Here is a 19,812-nt window from a genome sequence, read left to right as displayed (position 1 = left end):
TGTTAATTCAGATGAGATATATATTACTGGGGTTATTTCTTCTGGTTATTTTACAGAAGGTAAAATACGGCGCACATTTCAGATGCATACATGCTCGTATATGCGCAGTCTGATAAAACGGATAAGACGGGACCTCCCAATGTAAAACGAGTCCAATCTGAATAGGATTCAAGTGAGAGGAATGTAAAGGGGAAAAAAAAAGCACAATTTGAGCAGGTAATCAATCACTGATATGAGAATGTATGGCCAGTTCATGCACAGATGCTGGAATTGAAAGTGCCCTGATAAGAAAGTAACTGCGTCTGGCTGAAATGGCCAAGTCTTATGAAAATTCCACCACCCTGTCCCTGGCTTAGCCTGGATCTAAATTAAATTAACCCTTGAAAACTTTTTTTCTTGCATTACTGATCAAATCTCAGGTTAAATATAACCAGAATGAGATTACTGAATCCATCAACATCCCCCAAGCAGCTCTAGCTATACTGCCCCTCAGTGTATTTCTACAGAACTCCATGCACTCTCATGATAGGCATTAATAAACTGCACTCGCTGGAGTGTAAACTAGCCTCTGGCAAGCTCGACATATGTACTTCTTTGTGCACAACAGCAGCAGTGGTGATATAAATAGTACCATACATGGATAATAATTTCACCAGTGGAATGTACATCAATCTTGTGTCTGTCTACTCCTACTCATGTCTTGTATCCATCTCTGGAAGAATGGAGACATCTAGAATACTGCATGCCTGTCAGATGTCCTAACCTTCAACTCAGCTTGGGTGTTTAGGGAAGGTTTTTTCCCCTTCCATCCCTTCCTGCCTCCATTCGGATCTTCTCCTCTCATACTATCTGGCTGTTTCTGGCTCCCTCGATTATATACCAGGCCAGTTGGCAGGTTGAAATCATTGAGCTGCCACCAAGAAGGTCCCATGCAACTAAGTGGCAGCAGAGTAAATTGTAGAAAAAGCAAATTCCTGCTGGTTTGGGCAACTGCTCAACAGCCATGTCTGAACGGTACATTTAAAAACAGCACCAGGTCAGTGGTGGGCATGAAATTTCTAAACTCCACCAAGTATCTCCGTCTTGACATCCAAAGAAGTGGCATCACACCTACTTTCAAATAAGACATGTTTCAGAAGTGAGTAATCATCAAATACGGCATTAAATATCCACAGAGACGGAACAAGCCAAGATCCACTACCTGTTTTATACATTCACAAAGACCTGTCAGACCCATTAGGGCTGATTAATACTTCTGTGAGCACTTCTCTGCAAGCACGTCAGGACGTTGTGCATGGACCCTCACACAGGCTGAAGTACTCATACTTGCACATAACGTGAGTGTGTTCTCAAGGAGGCGCTGTAACATGAACTAGACCAAAATTTACTCAATTACACAGTGAATAAAAGCCAAAAAAAAAAAAACAATGCGAGTTCTGTGTTTCACTGCAGCAAAAAGACAAGGCGGGCGTAATTCTGTATTTAAAAGTGCTGGGGAAAAAAAAAAAACATTGCGTGATTAATAATAAACCAAGCGCATTCTCACTGAAAGTGTTTCAGCAAGTGCTTTAATTCAGCAGTATGAGCAGCTTTTCTATCTATCTATCTATCTATCTATCTATCTATCTATCTATCTGTCTATAGCAATTCAATGTAACTAGGGTTTAAATCCACAATTCTATCAATTACTGATTGAAAGATGCTTTAGTTTTTATTTTTATTAAGTTGCTGTGGTTCACATCTCATACACTGTGTCTATATTGGGAGTCCGTTAGAAGCAAGAGAAAGTAAAGTGCCCAATCCTGCAGAATTAAACTGGACATTATAATGAATTACAGCTGTTATATAGTCACAGTTTATATATTTTTTATTGACACAATAATATCATGATTGTGGTTCTCCATAAATAAATCCATTATGCAATAATGTGATCATGTCGCCGGGCGTAAGGCAAACATGAACACGGAAAAAACTCGCTTATGTTCATTTATACTCAGAGTTTTCGTGCAAGAGTTTTATCATAGAGAAGAAATTAAAGACACCAGTCTAAGAAACTAACAGAATGTTTGAAGTGAGGTTATTGCAAAGCATTTATCATCTGTTCCTATCGCAAGTGTGTTTTAAGGTTTTTAAATGAACTACACTTTCAGAAAGCAGTCTCAGAGTTTCATCTATAGAAGACGGAAAGTTCTGGATGCGACGAGGGAAAGTTGTAATGTTTACACTTTATTGTTTAGCATTTTATTGTTTGCACTTCCGATGTACTTTGAACAGCATTACTTTAATTTAAACAATATTAATCCGAATTTGATTAAACCTGTGGAAGAAATATCACAACGTCTCATCAAACCGTTTCTGTGTACACAACCGAAACGCCTCTCCGCCTCTCCAACCAATCAGCATTCACCTGACGCGCACCACTGAAGATAAGCATGATGCTTAGATAGCTCGTGGGAATCTTGCACGCTAGCACGTCTCAGTGTGCCATGTTACATCACAAAGCAAAGATGAAAATACATGTTAATGCAGAAGTACAAATTTAGAAGACCTCCTTTTTTTTGCTTCCGCAACGAATCTGTACTTGGTCTAGACATCGTGCTTGATGAAAGGGATTCTTTGAGAGTAGGGTAAAAATTGTGCCTATAGCTCGGAATAAAGAGCAGAAGTCAATTCAATGCAATTGTTGGCTGCATTCAACAAATTCAGCCATGAACTGGCTGTACAGCAAGTAGAAGCACTCTTTGTCTAAGGAAAACAGTGTATGCTTGTCCTCTAAGGTTTTAATAGCGGTACTGGAGAAAATGAAGGCCAGCTTAACAAATCTGCACTGACAAGGTTAGTTAAACGCTATGATTGGATGGTTACCTCACCTTTGACTTTTTCAAACTATAGCATGAAATGCATTTCTGTATATTACCTTTAACCCATTTTTTTTTTTCCCCGATCAGGTTCCTTACTCTGCTGGTTCTTATACCTCGTGTCTGGCGTTGACTCCCCAAACATTTCGCAACCCACTTCCTCTGGACTTCCCCTAAATCATACTACAGCAACTTCAGCAAACACAGCAAAAGGCCATACAACAAACACCAAATTGTAAGTACAGGCACTTTATCACTGATTTGAGAAAGTGTGTCATTGCATGAACTGATGATGCTTTTAGGTGATACAGAGTTACAAAATGAGTTAAAGAGACAAAAATTTTACCCATAAACTCAAACCCTTGTACAGTGAGTGAAACCTTTTGCAATGCGAAATCAGTCTCTCCACTGGACAATTAAACCAGTCATAATTGAATCTAAATCTTTAAAAAAAATGCACATTTTTGCCACTGATTTCCACTTTGAACAAGCACAAGACAGATGTACACGCAAATTGACATTTTACTGCTGTACAATCCATGTTTCCAAAATCAAAATTAAGGTCTTAATGAGTCAAACATGGTCGTAACTCTGTAAAGGCACTGAGCTTGCCTCAGTATAGTGATGAACAACACGGCCGCAAAACAGAAACAGCTCAAATTTCACATGCAAATGCATTTTACTCTACCAAACTTGGATATGCACCAATATGGTTGTTCTTAGGCTTGGGATAATTGACGATAGTATCAGGAATCGCCAGTTGTTTCCAACTAGCGTGATAGCTATCAAGTTGGACAATTTAAATATGGTTCAGAAAAACTTGGTGCCTGCAGCTTTAATTTCAATGAGAATAAAGTGTGTTGTATTTTTTAATATGTTATCTTTTTGCCTATTTTATATCCTATACGAACCTTAATAACCTGCTGTTATTTCAGAACCTGATTTCAGAACAGAGCAACAAAACGTCTTTCTTTGACGCATCTCAGCTTCCCTTGTCCACACTGCTGAACAGATAAAGCCGTGAATGTCTTCAGATTGAAATTAAGAAAATAAAAAGGGTGATGTTTATCAGGGAGACTCACTACACAATAATGCGATAAGTATCTCCACTGCTCTTCCAAACAGAGCACAGGCATATGTAGTTTAAATAATTCTATTTAAATTTTATAATGAACATACAGCCAGTAACTGATGTTTATTTACAGTCCTGATTTCAGTTTGCAGCATTCCTGACCTCATTAACGAGTAATTAAGTAAAAAAAAAAAGACTAAACAATAATGTTAGCGATTGCAGCTACAGTCGACTCATCACCAGATTCAGTTGTTTTTTTTTTTCCAACCGTAATGACGTAACGTGTACACAACATGCATGCCATATGTCTAGCCACGCCCCCTTCTTTTTCCCCATCAGAGCCACAGGCTACACTATTGTCAATCAGCAGTAGGCACAGTAGGACGTTGGCATATTACACACGATATCACAAGCTTAGTTGCTCTGCCCATTATTTAAGATGTTGTCCTCTCACATAATGGAGTCTTTCTGTGGTGTTGTGCTGTTGCATTTGAACAAGTCATCAATAACCAGAGCACAACAGCCAGAACAGAGAGACAATATCTGGCATCATGACTCATTCGGCCAATTACCAGTCCTGTTTGTTTTTTGTTAGAATGGACTAATATATCTGATGGCCAAACGTTCGGTGTAACCTTAATTGTAATCTAGTCACGTATTTGTAAAGTGTACCTGACCATGTTTCTCTCCACTCACATTTTATTTAGAGGCCTGCCACTGATAGCCTAGTGTTAATTTGTGCAGCAAGCTTGCTGGTTCCTACCAGTGGAGGAGGAGTTGACAGATTGCCTGAGATCACCATGATAGGCTTCTAATCTATTATTAGTCCGCTTCGTTGAGATGGGCATCTTTGTGTTTAAGTGTGAGACAAAAGCAGGCAATCATGCACTCTTTCTCCCTCTCTCTCTCTCTCTCTCTCACTCACACACACACACACACACACAAAAATGTTTAATCCCTAACCGTCCATCAGATGCAAACATACACACACATACATGTATTATCATCCTTGTGAGGACCTTCCACTTCCATAATTAGTCATGAAAAAAAATTAACACCTTGTCTACAACTAAATCTAACCCTAAACCTAACCTCACTAACCAAAACCAATTTTTTTTAATAAAAATGGAAATTTTTGGATTTAAAAGAAAAGTTCCTCTTGGAGAAGCTGGGGAAAACTTGGGGAAATTCCCTATCCTTTGGGGACATTTAGTTCCCATCTAGATATGAAAACATGCAGGTGTGCACACTCACTCACCTACTCTCACACACACACACACACCAAGCTCCAATAGAAGCCTGTCTTCTGGTTAATCAGTCATCACTCTGTAATTTGTCCTTTCCAGAAATCAATCTGATCTCTGGATAGCCCATTTTTCCCATGACCAGCCAGAGAGCAGGAAGAGTGGGTTAAGTTTCAAGTCGGTATGCGCAGCTGTGGGCTCCTTATTACAGACAATGATGAGTCCAAGCTGTCAATTATATCCTTATTTGTTCAAAGTCAGACTTTTTTAAATTTCCCACTTAACATTCCTTAAAAAAACATTTGAACAGAGCAAAGCTAGTGAATTGGTGCTTTTAGCTAAAGTATATATCAGGAGTATGTGTACTCAAAAACTGCATCTTTTTAGGATATTATGCGCCGCTGAATAGTTTTGATATTTTTTCTTGGTGTTCCATTACACAGTCTGCTCACAGCTATACTTTATTTTTTTAAGTAATTTGTAATTATGACATTTCAGGACTGTAGTGAAAAAATATATTTTTCATACCCATGTTGTTTCTGGCCTGGCTTTGAACAACCATTGGACTGATTCTGTCAATGAGTCCTAGGGTGCTTCTCATTTTTTTTTAAATTGTGCCTCCTCATTCTCTTTCCTTGCTTCCTTTACTCACTTCCAAGCTCTTCCTTCTGAGGAAGTGTAGAAAGGATGCAAGAAAGGGGAAAAAAACGAGGAGAGGAAGAATAAAGAAAAATTTGATTTACCAAATCTGTACTCACTGAAATGGCTTAAATAAATTTACTTATTGATATGACTGATTGATTAAATCATTATCACATATGTACATCACACACTTAAATGATGATATTTGAGCCTAAACAACAATCTATTTATCACCTGACTTCATTTCAAAGCACGTGACATCTTTTTTTATTATTATTATTATTATTATAATATTTTATTTGCTCCCATTGTTTACTGAATTAAGATTATTATTTTGTATTAGTTTGTTCATATTATTGCATTATTTATTATAATTTGTGTTTTGGGAGTTGAAGCACTTATTTATACAACATAGTTATATATCACACACACTTAAAAAAATAAAAAAATAGGAAGCAGCTGTATATCCAAAATCCTCCCCTCTCATTGTTTCTTGATTCTTTCGAGCACGTTTTAAAAATACCTTCCTTAAAGATGGCAGACTTTGGATGAATTTCCAGATCACAGGCCAAAGGAGGTAGGATGGAGGAATCAAGGAGGCATCGATTATTAGGATGTATTGGGATGGACACCTGAACACAAATTAAACGAAGAACAGCAGTGGTGGCAGTAAACGAGGCACAAACGTGACAGAGAAAAGAGTTGAGTGTCGTGCTGGGGTATTTTGCAAAGAAATAAAGAATACACTGGTAAATTCGAGTTTTCCCTCAGATGTGTTTTGTCGGCTGCTTTCATGATTGCTACCAAACAAGGAAACAAAGAAACTGAAAATCAAACTGACACTCCTCATGGGGACACAAATGACCATGGACCAATCACAGACAGTGGGAGGTCTCAGAAATGAAAATGCTGTGCTCAGCAGATTTGTTTGGTAAAGTAGTCTGTATCTTTCTTGCCCAAAAGACATCTTTGTTCTCTGATTTTTTTTTAAATACTACCAGCTTTACCAATACAAATTAACAATTTAAAAGGAATGGATTATCTGGTCTTGTGTAATATTCTGAAATGCATATGTTGTGGAAGTTGTTGAAGTTATTGATGCTGTTTGCACTTTGTACAGCAGATTTTATTAAGCAAGACAGCGAGGGGCCAGTCAGTATAGCAATATTATCTGTGTGATCCCATCCTCCCACTGCATTGCTCTCTCTCCTGCTTCCATATACGCGTACAGTACAGCAGCGGCACCAAGCACTAAATGGATTTGCATAAACTCCATAGTCTGCTTTGGTGTCGAGAGGTTTTAATCCCCACTGATCTGATTGGATTAGCACACAAAGAGCTGTCCATAGCCAACCAGAGTGATACACACATACACACACAGCCACTATTCTCCAGGTACCACACCTTTCGCTGTTTGGTCCCAACACCATGACAGAGTTGAAAGTCTACCCCATTATCTGAGCACTCCGGGCTATGAACGTGGTCTGTGAGAGGGAATTGGGAAGAGTGATATGCACCTGCTTTGTAGCTGCCAACACGCACACACACAGAGAAACTGCTGTGGTTAGTGTACCAAGCACGAAGCACACAAGGATGGACAAATTAGTAGCCCCAGTGTCTGGGACAAGCAGATTTTATACCTGCAATTCTGCAATATTACTTTTTTTTTTTTTAAATTATATAGTTGTTTGGTATGTTTAACAACCAGAAAAAGAAAAAAAAATCCAAATCTCATCACCTGCTGCACTACACACACCACCATTTGGATTCATGGCTTTTACTATATTGGTTAATTAGTATGTACCAGTGACAACGTTTACATAAACACTGATAAAACATTGATAAACTGAGCAAAGTAAAGCTGTCATATAAAGCTAGGAAATTAATTAATTAATTAAATAAATTTCACCTTGCTGTTAAACATAATAAGAGAAAATAAAGATGCTAGCTAGACTCAAAAAACTGTCTTTTACATGTGAAGTCAGAACACTACCTCCCATAGTTGATAAACGGTGGCCAACAACTTGTTGACTTTATTGAGGGCACAAACAATAATGCTATATTTGAAACTTTGTTAGAAGAGCATAATAATCATATACTTGTTTATTTCTCTTCATCTGTATTAATGCACTAGCATTAAATGCCTCGCTGTGTTATGTTAGCTAACACCGTTTTTAACCTAGTCACCCCTGTGGGCTGGCTAATAAATTTATGATTTTTCCACTCCTGTGAAGTCAGGCAAAATTTTCAATTTTCACAAATTAGGCCAGTGCTCAGAGTCTTGTTCCTAATAAATGAGTCTTTTTCTGGGACACACTAATGATGTGATACAAGTAAGTCACTTGTGGAGTTCCAGTTCATGCTCAGCTGTCAAACAGGATCAGGAGGAGAATGGTGAAAATGGCCAATTACTGTCATACAATGAGCAAAGGAGTCTAAATGAATTAAGCATAGTATATTAAAAATCGTACATATTCTGAGCCATTAAAAGTGCAAACTACTTCTCAAAATGATAGTCATTTCTTCCGCCTCACTCCTTCCCCTCCCCGGTTACATTCTGTGATGAGCAGAACATATAAAAAGAGTTAATGCAGAAAATACAGCAGTAGCGGTGATTTCATTCCAATAAAACATTTGAATGATTTTTAAAGCCTGAATGGAGGTGAGTGTTCATGTAATGGTCCTTGGAGGTGTTGAGGTGATGGGAAGAGAGAGAGAGGAAGTAAAAGTGAGGTATAGCTAAAGAGAACTTGCTCCTCATTTGTCTCAGTAGACAGGCAGTTAAGGGCTTAGCAAGCTCTGTGCCAGCTCAGGCTGGCCTGTCCTCAGGCTTCATACTAAATCACATCCTGGAGCCAGCTCTGCTATTATTACCACCAGGACGCACCTTTCTCCAGAATTACACCAGTGGGCCAAAGAGCATTCAAACCCATCGAGAGGCTATCTATAACCCCTGATCCCAGTGCTCTCCTAACCTTCCTTTCATAATCAGCCTCCGAGCTTTTATACTGCCCCGTTTTAATAAAGTACATGCCCCATTTGCCAGCCTCATCTCTACTGAAGGTGAACTGAAAGTTCCAGTGTCCTTCATGCTTGATTGAACTTTAGTTAGTACTTATACCACATCGCTGTTGAACTCTTGATTCTGATTGGTCGGAAAGCATTGATTAACTTCCTTTTTGCAACAGCAGAGTTGAATTCTCAAATCACAAAGTGTTGATTAACGTTATTAACAGCATGGCTCTGACAGTAGGTCTAGATGTAACATTAATGACAGATTTATATTAATGAGTTCCACATTAAACTAAGACTAATAATAAACAGATTTGAAAAACATCTTATCCTTGATATGATGAAGTTATCTGTAAGCAGACATTTATCATGATTTATGGAAGGAGTCTTTGGAAGATGTCAGTGCTTTGTAATGTCAGTAGGTTTTCAGACTTGGGAAAGTCCTTAGGACAGAGGAAACTACTGTTTCTCAGTAACAAGACAAGCTGCGTTTATGTGTCTCATTAACTTTAAGAGAGAGGAAAAGGAAAAGGTGAAGGAACAACTGTTTATAACTTCGATAAAGTAAGTAATAACAGGAACTAACTTGTGTCCTGTGGACACTCCATAACTTTAAATGTAACTATAAACAGTTAAAACATGTGATGTATCGTTCATTATAGAACAGTTAGTACCGGTCCACTAATTCGATTGGTTCAAGTGGAGTTGCAAGAGTGCTAATGTTTAGTATAACCACACAGGGACGTTTCACTGTGTACATCACTCCTTTCACTGTGTGTATCCACTTCCTAGGTCGAAACGGTTACTACGGGAGTGTTAGCAACATCATTAGCGGACAGGGCAAACAATACATTTTTCATGAATATAATGTTTGACTTCAACTAAGAAAGCTCAACAAATAAAGACAAAAAGGAAGAAGAGAAGCGAATTTCACCGAAAGCACCTTTAATGGGAAATGTACATATCAATGTGAGCTAGCAAGTTAGCCGACATGCTATAAAGTGAGTGCAGCTTCTTCGGGATTTGCTCCCACTCATGGAGCGAAAGTAAACAAAACATATTGTGTCTAAAATGTCAGTTACTCGATATTAATTTCTTGTTTATTGAACTGTTGTATAAAAGCGGCTTCGTACCTACACTGACTCAGAGCTGTGTCGATATTCAGTATAACCGCACTCTCGCTAATGCGATACTGCTTAATTAATAAATTAAATTTGTAATTGTTGGCAATGGTATAAGTGGAATTTCAGGCACTGCAGTTATAAGAAAATAATCCACTGTGCATCGGGTTATACCACACCACTCCAGTGTAGATTATTTTTCCTATTACAGCACAGTCCCTTGTGTGTTATTCCTTACATAAGCTCTAACAGTAGCTCCGGCTACTGTGCGTATTCTAATAAATTATCATTCCTATAGTAACACCTTGTATGATGGATGCTCAACATTGTTGATATGGTGGAGCTTTCTGTAAGGAGATGTTTATTTATCATTGGAAAGAGTTGCCACGGGGCTTTGTAACATTCAGAGGTAAAGCTGTTCCTTCACGTTTTCCAGTATGAGAGTCTTTAAGACAGAGGGCTGTCTGGTTTCTCTGTAACAGCTGTCTTCTTAACTTCAAGAGAGAAAAAAACGAAGCTGATGAAGGAATGACTGTTTATAGCTGTTAAGCTTCGCCTCACCTTAAGTACTCTACATCTTGCCAAGTAAGCATGCCACCACTGTCTTAAGACAGTATCTGTCAGTTTTTAGCCCACGCTACCTCTAACACTCCCTCAGCTCAATTTTGTGAAGGAGTGCCTATTTTAGTGTTTCACATACTGTTCCAAATAATCCCACAAATTTATCAAAATGTTTAGGGACACACTGAACTGCCCATTGTGGCACACTGGCAGATTTGGTGGTGATCGGTATCCTTCTGTTATACCAAATTCATCAACATCCTTTTGCCACTCTGTGATTTTCTGACTCATTTTACACACCACTATCTCTGTCAGTTACCAGCTCAGATTCTGGAGTTCTAGATTAAACCATCTATATAGTCAGCATATTGACGCTGTATATTAATGTGCCATGACTCATTTTTCGTTCAGGGAACTTACAACATCATACCATAACTATGTTGTGAGTGCAAAACTAACTCCTTTTTTGTTGCTGTATGTTTTGTTTTCAATCTTTCCCACATAATATGTGGGAAGATGATCCTAAATCAATATTCCTCATCTGAGATACTTGATAAGCACAGGCCTCTCAAAACAGAGCTGCTAGTGTGGGTTCAGCTTGCAGGAAGATACTCGAGTACTGTATATAGGCTTCCCATCTGAGAGACGAATGAGAGATAAATCCAGTGAACATAACACTTGTGCAGACGATTATGGCTAATAGACTAAATCAGAAATTTACTGAAATAAACTCAAATTAGAAACACCCTGAATTGGAACTGGATACAAACCAACGATTCACCCGTGCTGACGGTACATTTTGTACTTTTTCAGGATCTTCATTAACTATCTGTCTCCATTCTCAGTAATAAGGACTCACATGGGGTTTAGATGTTTTCCTGAAGGCATTCAAAGGCCATATCATCTCATGAGCTCCAATGTCTAAATCAGTTCCACTGTGGAAAAACCCAGATGTTTGACAAACAACCACATCTCTTTTAGAAACCAGATACATGGGAAAAGCCTTGTTGCATTCTATTCACCCAGAACACACTTAAGGCAATAAAGTGGGAGAAGAATAATGCTATTTGCTGTGTAATTATTTAGTCAAGCAGCTGCTTAGCCTAGCACACAGATGTTGCCCACAACCTGCTGCTAGTGGCTATGGGTTAGTGTTAGAGAACTCAACGGCTGTGTGTTTAATGAGGGCAATAAAAGCTGCTTCGAAGTGATAATAAGTGACTCACCTAGTAAAATCACAGCGAGCACTCAGAGGCGAGGCTTAATGGCAGGATTCTTGTGGTTAGGGGCCTTAGGTACCACAATAGGATCATTGTGAGAGAAGGATGCCGAGGTTCTTCCCTGGTTACACGGTTGATGGTTCAAAGAGTGAGAACTTTTGAGAGAAACATTCACTTTCAGATACAGTTCTCTGTCTCACAAATGCTTGGTTTTCATCTAACTAGAGAACGAGAAAAAAACAATATATAGTATTCCAACAGTGGCATTAATTGAAGATGATATAAAACTGCAGCCAGGGTTACTATTAAATTAAATTAAATCAGGAGAAATTGACAAGTCAAAGCAAATGTTGGGGAAATGCCTTTTGAATGAGCGTAATCAGTTTTTCATCTGATACTCTAACATCTACACGGTATATGAATACACACTGCAGCTTAATCACTCAAAATCCAGAGCCGCCACCACCACTGCCACTGCCATTAATCTGCCAACGCGGTCCACCTTATTCTGAGATACTAATCTTCAACAACAGCTCTCAATCTTCTGCTTAAGCCACACTGTGTCTGTGTGCGTGTGTGTGTGAGCGCGTATGTGTGTGTAATGTATATTACTGCGACATTACCCCCGGGACATGCCCGTAATCCTTACTGCACACACCATGATGATCATAATGAGCTTCTGCAGCTCCCATAAAACCCATTAAAGTGCAGGAGATTAATCCAACACTCATTCACGCCAGAACCGAAGGACCATTAATAAGCCAACCACTAAAGCACTTTTATTAAAAATGTGATCTTTAACTAGAAATTTTAGAAAAAGATGTACATTTGCTGCTGTTTGTGCTATGTAAAAAAAAAAAAACTGAATTATTCCCCTTCATAACAAACCCCTGGAAAATGTCATGGTCTAGGACATACACAAACTGTTTAACAGGTAGCTGCAAAATACACAAAACACATCTGGAGGCCATGACAGGTGCACTTGTGACCTTAGTCTCGCTCCAGTTTGTGATGTAGCCCAGATTACTGATGAATTCAACCAGCGTTGTACAGTTTTAAACCACTTGATCTGGTTTTTAGACCCCACTCATCCTTGTGATTGAACATAACCATCCATGAAATGCCCACTATCTGTCAACTTTGTCTTCTACACTGAAAGAGTGCCTTCTATCATTCCTTTTTTTTCCACCAAAATACCACTGAAGACAATTTAATCAGAGGAATACAGGTTTTCTTTGTTATGTGCGAAAGCAAGCCTCATTTCCCTAACCAATCCCTCCAGCTGTTTGAAACATGATGTGCATCATACGCAAGAACAAATACTCAGAGGTGTTAATGAGCAATGAATAACTTTCTTCTGTTGACAAACACCACAGTTTGGCTCATTTCTTGAGGAATAAAGTGACCGTGAACACTTTTTTTTTCACCAGTAACCCAACTGAGGAGCATCTGGAATTTTAACATCATCTTCCTGTTTTTTCGAGGATGCACATGATGCCATTGTACCTCTTGCAAAACTGTAGCCCTGGAGCGTTGCCATATTCCAGAGGCTCATAACAGGAAGTCTCTTTTTTTTGCATTAATTCAGACATTTCACAAAAATGACTCAATACAACATACCATTAAAACATTATAGAAATCAGCGTAAAAATGTTCATTTCCAAAGAGCTGTTTTACTGTATCAGCGTTTCCTGTAACAGGATGTACAGTTATACAGATGTGTGATAACATCTTTAAAAAAAAAAAGAGTTTCTTCTATGTCTTCAGTTTGTTTCTCTGGAGAACCATTATAAAAGTTCTACATTCAGGCCTACAGACAAGGGCTTCCCTTTTAGAAATGGTATGCAGTAGAGCCATTAACCACCCAAAGGTGAACCCTGATAGTGGACAACACATGAAACGACAAGAGGTACGTGTGTAAAATAGGAACCTTAATACACAATTCCGTTCCCTGTATTTGTATTATAAACTCACTAAGCATGTTTACAACAAGCATTTTAGAATTTCATTTTTATTTCCAGGAAAGACAACCAGGCTGGAATTTTACCCTCATCTTCCTGTTGTTTTTTTCAGAATTCATCTGATGACGTCAGACCTCCTGCAAACTTGTAGTCATAGAGCTCTGTCATATTCCAGAGACTCGTTCCACAAAATCTCCCTCTTTTTTTTCTGCATTAATGCAGTCATTTAGGAGAATGAGAAATGACTCAGAACATGACAATAAAACATTACAGTAACCACCATGAGAGTTTTAATCCCTAGTGAGCTCTTTTACTCAAAACAGTAATCGGAGTTCGGATCGGTGGTGCAAGATCTTAAAAACAGGGTGTGTGTGCGGGGTTACGTCTAGCAGACTAGAGGGTTCTTCACTTTGTCACTCTTACAAAGGCATACAAAAGACGGCTTCTCTTACAGAAATGGTTTAAAATATAATCCAGCAAGACAGAACCATTAGCAGACACTTTCAAATAAAAAGGGTACTAAACTGTACCTAGGTTGTCGTTGGGGTGGTACCCTCAAGCATACACCCTTTGTACCTTTAGCAGGTATCTTTTAGATAGAAATTTGTATATAGTGTGTATATCTTTAAATCTTTAAATAACAATTAAGGTCCATTTAATGTATTTTAAATCATTTTAAAGGTATCCACATTTCCAGGTACAGGTACATCCTAGTAAAGCAAAGGTACAGTTTAGTACTATTTGGTGTGTGATAGTGGCTTATACACAGAGAAACAACAGGTTTGGGTGTAAAATAGGAGCTTTAACACATATTTCTCTTCAGCTGTATGAGCATTTTTAATCCAGGACGTTGAAGTGTAGCACTGAAGCAAGCCATTTACTCAGTTTATTATTCTCTGTGAGACTTCCACCCAAAACAAAAGCATAACACACTGTGCTTATGGACTCAGTCAGGATGTCAGATTAAGGCACATGTGGATTGAGATGCACTACGCACAGAAGCTCACCTCAGTTTCTTTGTCTTGCTCTCCTTCCTGTTGAGGACTCCGGGCACGCAGTTGGTCAGCTCGGTCCAGTCCGCGTGCAAGCCGCAGCTCCAGCCGGTAGAGAAGCGCGAGAAGAGCCACGTCTCCTTGCGGTTCGGTCGGTAGCACGTGCACTTTTTCTGGCCCGGCCTGCAGTCGCACGGCACCTCCAGCCGCACGTTTTGGACCAGATGCCGTCCGAATGTAGTGCCGCCTGTCTTCTGGATGTGCAGGAACACGATCACGTCCTCGCCCTTGATCTCGAAGTCCACGCTGCGCTCCAAGTCCCTCACCGGGAAGTAGTACTTTTTCACATAGTGCGGATCCGGCGTGGGGAAGATGGTCATGTCCTCCTCGGTGAGGTAGCCATGCGCCGGAGAGCCGAAGTTGATCGCACCGGGCGCTACGTACTGGTACAGAATGAGCATGAAGAACACGGAGCCAACGACGATCAGCACGAATTTGCTGGCCCGCTCAGCCATGGTCCTTCCCGCGATGTTCATCTGTCACCATGTCTCACACAGCGGGGTCTCGGGTAGCGGATTTGGCTCGGTGCTCGCGCCCTCCATAGATCAACGGGACCGGAGCGGCTCAGCAGACCGCGGCGCGCGCGCGCACATTAAACACTCACACATTCTTTTTTTTTTTTTTTTTTTTTTTTTTTTTTTTTTTTTTTTAAATTATTATTATTCTTACTATTATCCACCGAGAGCTTGTCTGGCACGAGCCTAGTCCAACCGGAAACCCCGAGCGTCTGAGACGAAGCGAGCGCAAACGGGACTTTCACAGACTGACTGTGTTTCCGCTGAACCGCTGCCGTCTGCTACGGCTTCCTTGTCTTGTGTGATCATTGTGTAGCGCTCGAGCGAGCGCACAGCGACACCCACTTACTTCCACACACACACACACACACACACACACACACACACACACACACACAAAACACGGTTCACGGAGAGTAAAAGCAAGCCGACTATTTTAATACTCTGGTTGGTGTCCCACGCCGACAGTGTATTTTGGGGGGAAAAAAAACCCTCACCTCACCTCTGGGGAAAAAAAACCTCCACCTTCCATGGGACGATATTAAGTAAGTAAGTAAGTAAACTGTATCATATCATATCATATCATTTGGTATGTATGCAACTCAAGGCAAAATATCTCAAGGGAGGAAACTCATTGAGCACTGAGTTTCTCAGACTGCAAAGGATTTGCATGCAAGGATTAAAAATCATCCTAATATTTATGATTGTTCATTTGTCCAATGACTTTTGAGCCTGTGAAAATGGTGGGACTCTGTAAAAAAAAAAAAAAAAAAAAAAAAGGCTGTAATTCCTAATCAGTTAATGGAATATTTTTGTTAAAACCCTTGAATTAAAGCTGAAAGTCTACACTTCAGTTACATCTTGATTGCTTCATTTCAGATCCATTGTAGTGGTGTACAGAGGCAAAATTAGTAAGATTCTGTCACTGTCCAAATACTTATGGACCTGACTGTGTGTATGTATATATATATATATATATAGAGAGAGAGAGAGAGAGAGAGAGACTATATATATATATATATATATATATATATATATATATATATATATATATATATATATATATTTGTGTGTCTTACCAAAGTTACACAAAAACATTTAAGGGAGTCTGTATAGTATGCAGATCATGGATATTTACAGGAACTATACACTTTTCATATATTTCAAGTGTATCAGGTAAAAATGTTCATGATCAATAGATAACAAGCCGTAGATCGCAGACAAAATGGCGTGGCACTGGGTAACACCTATTCAGAACCATAAAATTAAACACATGGCAGACTGGGAGGTCTCTGGGAGCTGCTTTAAAAGAGCCTGGTATGCTGCAAAAGCCTGATGGAGGCGCCACACAAAGGTACATGAATTCACAGTTTTTACAATTCCTACCAAGCACTGTACACCAGAATTCACTTTTTAATAATCTCTCTACATGTGTTCATATTACAACTATCAAAACACCACAATCATGTCTCAAAATAAATGCTTTCATCAAAACACTACCACTACATTTCAAAAGCTGCACAGTGACCAAAACACTAACAAACTGGCATTACAGGAAAACTACAGAATCCTTAAGGGTCCTTTGGTTGCCCTTCTTAGTGGTTTAGTGGTTAGCACGTTTGCTTCACACCTCCAGGGTTGCGGGTTCTCCCCGTGCTTCAGGGGGTTTCCTCCAGGTATACCGGTTTCCCGCCCGTAGTCCAAAGACATGCGTTGTAGGCTGATTGGCATTTCCAAATTGTCCGGGGTATATGAATGTGTGTGCGATTGTGCCCTGTTGTGGGGTTGACACCCCGCCAGGGTGGACCCCACCCCCCTGTTCCCTGAGTTCCCTGGGATAGGCTCCAGGCTTCCCCATAAACCTCTGTAGGATAAGTGGTATGGAAAATGGATGGATGGATGGATGGTTGCCCTTCTATATAGAACCCTACAGTTTCCCTATCTGTTCCTAGTAGAACATGTTTAGAAATTAATTATGCAATGAACCCTTGAAGAAACTTTTCCCTAACAATGTAGGTGCATTACAAGATATACACTGAAGACAGAGTAAATTGTGTTGTTGTTTTGTTTTGCATTTTAATTGTTGTAATCGTTGATTTTCTCTTGGCTCATAGTGTAAGTAATTATTTAAAACTTTCAGTCACAAACAGAATTGCATGCCTTGATCATCTAGGATATACAATATACAACAAGAAAAAAAAAAACAATTACAAATCGAATGTGCTAGAAAGTAAAACAAATATTCGAACCATATCTTGCTCATAATCTTTCCACCTCTTTTATGTGGTTAATAAAAAATAATAGGAGATGAAGTGGCTCCATCTTTTAAATGGGCCGTAAATCAGTGCATGATTAAATAATGACGGTGAAATGCATTCTTGTCACATGCAAATGATCTACAAGTTTTGTTTTTTTTTTCTTTTTGGCCATTTCCTTACAGACACAAGCCCAAATACTACACTCTGTACTGTATGGGCTGATTCAGGATTTGTGCTATAGCAACTATTGCATTCTGTACATACGGTGCTATTTGTATCTCTGATCCATAACATTTACAGTGGCCCTTTTCTCTTCCTTTCAGTTCTTTTTCAGTAACTGCTGTATCCTGGTCAGGATTGTGGTGGACACGGAGTCTATCTTGGGACATTGGAACTGAGACAACACCCTGGATAGGACGCCAGTCCATCGCCCACTTGTCACCTAGGGGAAATTTTAGCATAGCCAGTCCACCTACAGGCAGTAACCTACAGGCAGTAATCTACAGGCAGTAAGAGTAACCCAAGCTCAGGATCAAAGACCAAGCTGAAGATAGCTTAAGACTCCTGTTTTAGGTCATCTGCTGTTGCAGCCCATCTGTCTGAAGGTTAAGTGTGTTGTGCATTCTGTATACTTTCACAGATTTAAAGAGTGGTTTTGACTTACATAAGACTTCCTTTCAGCTTGAGCCAATCTGATCATTCTCCTCTGACTTCTCTCATCAATAAGGCATATCTACCTGCAGAATTGACGCTCAGTGGAGACTGTTGTGTATTAACCTCCCAGGAGATCAGCAAAAGTATTTGAAAAAAAAATAATATTCAAAATTGAATGGCACAAACAACCACGGTCAAAGTCGCTGCGATCACATTTTTTCACCATACTGACTGTTCACGTGAATGTTAACTGAAACTCTTGACCTGTATCTGTATGACTTTTATGCAGCTGCAGTGTTTTGATTGTATGTGCAGGTGTATTGGCGTTCCTAATAAAGTGGAGTGTATATAATATGCTTTAAGATGAATAACAAAATAACTACCAGGGGCTAAAAAGGTTAAAGTAGCAGTGTGTAATTTTTTTAGCGCCCTCTGGTGCCAGTGAAGTGAATTGCAATTGTAAAGAACACTTCACATACCTCTCCCTTCTCCCTAACCAACTCCACCCCTTTATTAAGTGTTTCTTAATATAACCTTAATATAAACTTCAAAGTGTTTTAATATATAATCTTCCAAAACAATAGATAATTTAACTGTAGTGTATAAACATAAACTACTTGATAAAATTCAGATGTCAAATATTTATTTACAATATCAATGTAAAAAAAATGTATGTGTGTAATTGACATATGAAGCACTGTAACTGAGATACATACAGTTCACTTTTGATAAATCATATCTGTGATTGAGAGCTGTTACATTAAAATGTGCTTTACTTTTGATCCTTCCCGTCATCTGAGTGCTGGTGTTGCAACCTATTCCTGTTCAAACTCTATTTGTATATGTGAGTGTGAGCCAGCAGTGGGAGGATCGCTCTTGACCCCTTTCAGGTCACACAGTGATTATTCCTCTCCTCAAAACAAACCATAAGCTAAAACCTTCAACTAATACATGTACGAATATGGAAATGTTTAGTTTAGTTTCAACTGACATTTCATAGTATGTCTATACTTGATGCATTAGTATCAGTTATGAGTTTAATGATGAATAGCTCTATTCCTCCACTGTATGGACTTGAGGATTTAGGGTATACAAGACCAAGTATGTCCACACTTGTCTACCAAAGTTGTCAGTGTGAAATGATAAAAATAGGAAAAACCAAACAACAGCAACCAATATTGACTATGTACACCACACTCAGGTTTAATCTTCAGAGAGGAAATAACTGTTAATTGAACTGCCATGGCTTAAGCGGAGATACAGATTGTCCAATATCCTCAAATCATCCGGTTGTCCAGAAAGTGAAAATTGCATTTCTTAAGTTTTATTTTTAAGTAAGTTTATGAGCAACCTCTTTTCAAGGTCAAGGCAGAGTAATCGTTCCAATTTCTGTTCATTTTCAAATTCATTTCTAATGTAAGATTAGTTTTAAGTAACTGGCCAAAAATGGGCCAAAATATGCAACAGTATTAATATGCAACTTTATTATCCAAAAAATGCATACTTCTTCCCCAAGGCTTTTTCTGTCATGTACAGGGGAGGTTGGTCTAAATGCTCTGGCAGGGATAAGGCCCTTTGTTTTTCAAATATAAAAAGACATCAACATAAGGTTTCATTTTTGCATCAACTTGCATCAGTTTGC

General features: G+C 39.1%; 1 protein-coding gene across 1 annotated transcript in view; it reads right to left on the bottom strand.

The window, feature by feature from the left end:
- Positions 1–15,540, bottom strand: part of hs6st1b (heparan sulfate 6-O-sulfotransferase 1b) — a 70,670-nt gene extending 55,130 nt beyond the window's left edge. The window contains exon 1 of the mRNA XM_026938086.3: positions 14,699–15,540. Coding sequence (XP_026793887.1) covers positions 14,699–15,219 — 521 coding nt within the window. The 5' untranslated portion in view covers positions 15,220–15,540. The remainder of the gene's footprint in view (positions 1–14,698) is intronic.
- Between the last annotated feature and the right edge of the window lie 4,272 nt (positions 15,541–19,812).

The sequence above is a fragment of the Pangasianodon hypophthalmus genome, chromosome 22, assembly GCF_027358585.1.
Source record: "Pangasianodon hypophthalmus isolate fPanHyp1 chromosome 22, fPanHyp1.pri, whole genome shotgun sequence".
Taxonomy (NCBI): Eukaryota; Metazoa; Chordata; class Actinopteri; order Siluriformes; family Pangasiidae; genus Pangasianodon; species Pangasianodon hypophthalmus.
This window is presented reverse-complemented; position numbering and strand designations above follow the sequence as displayed.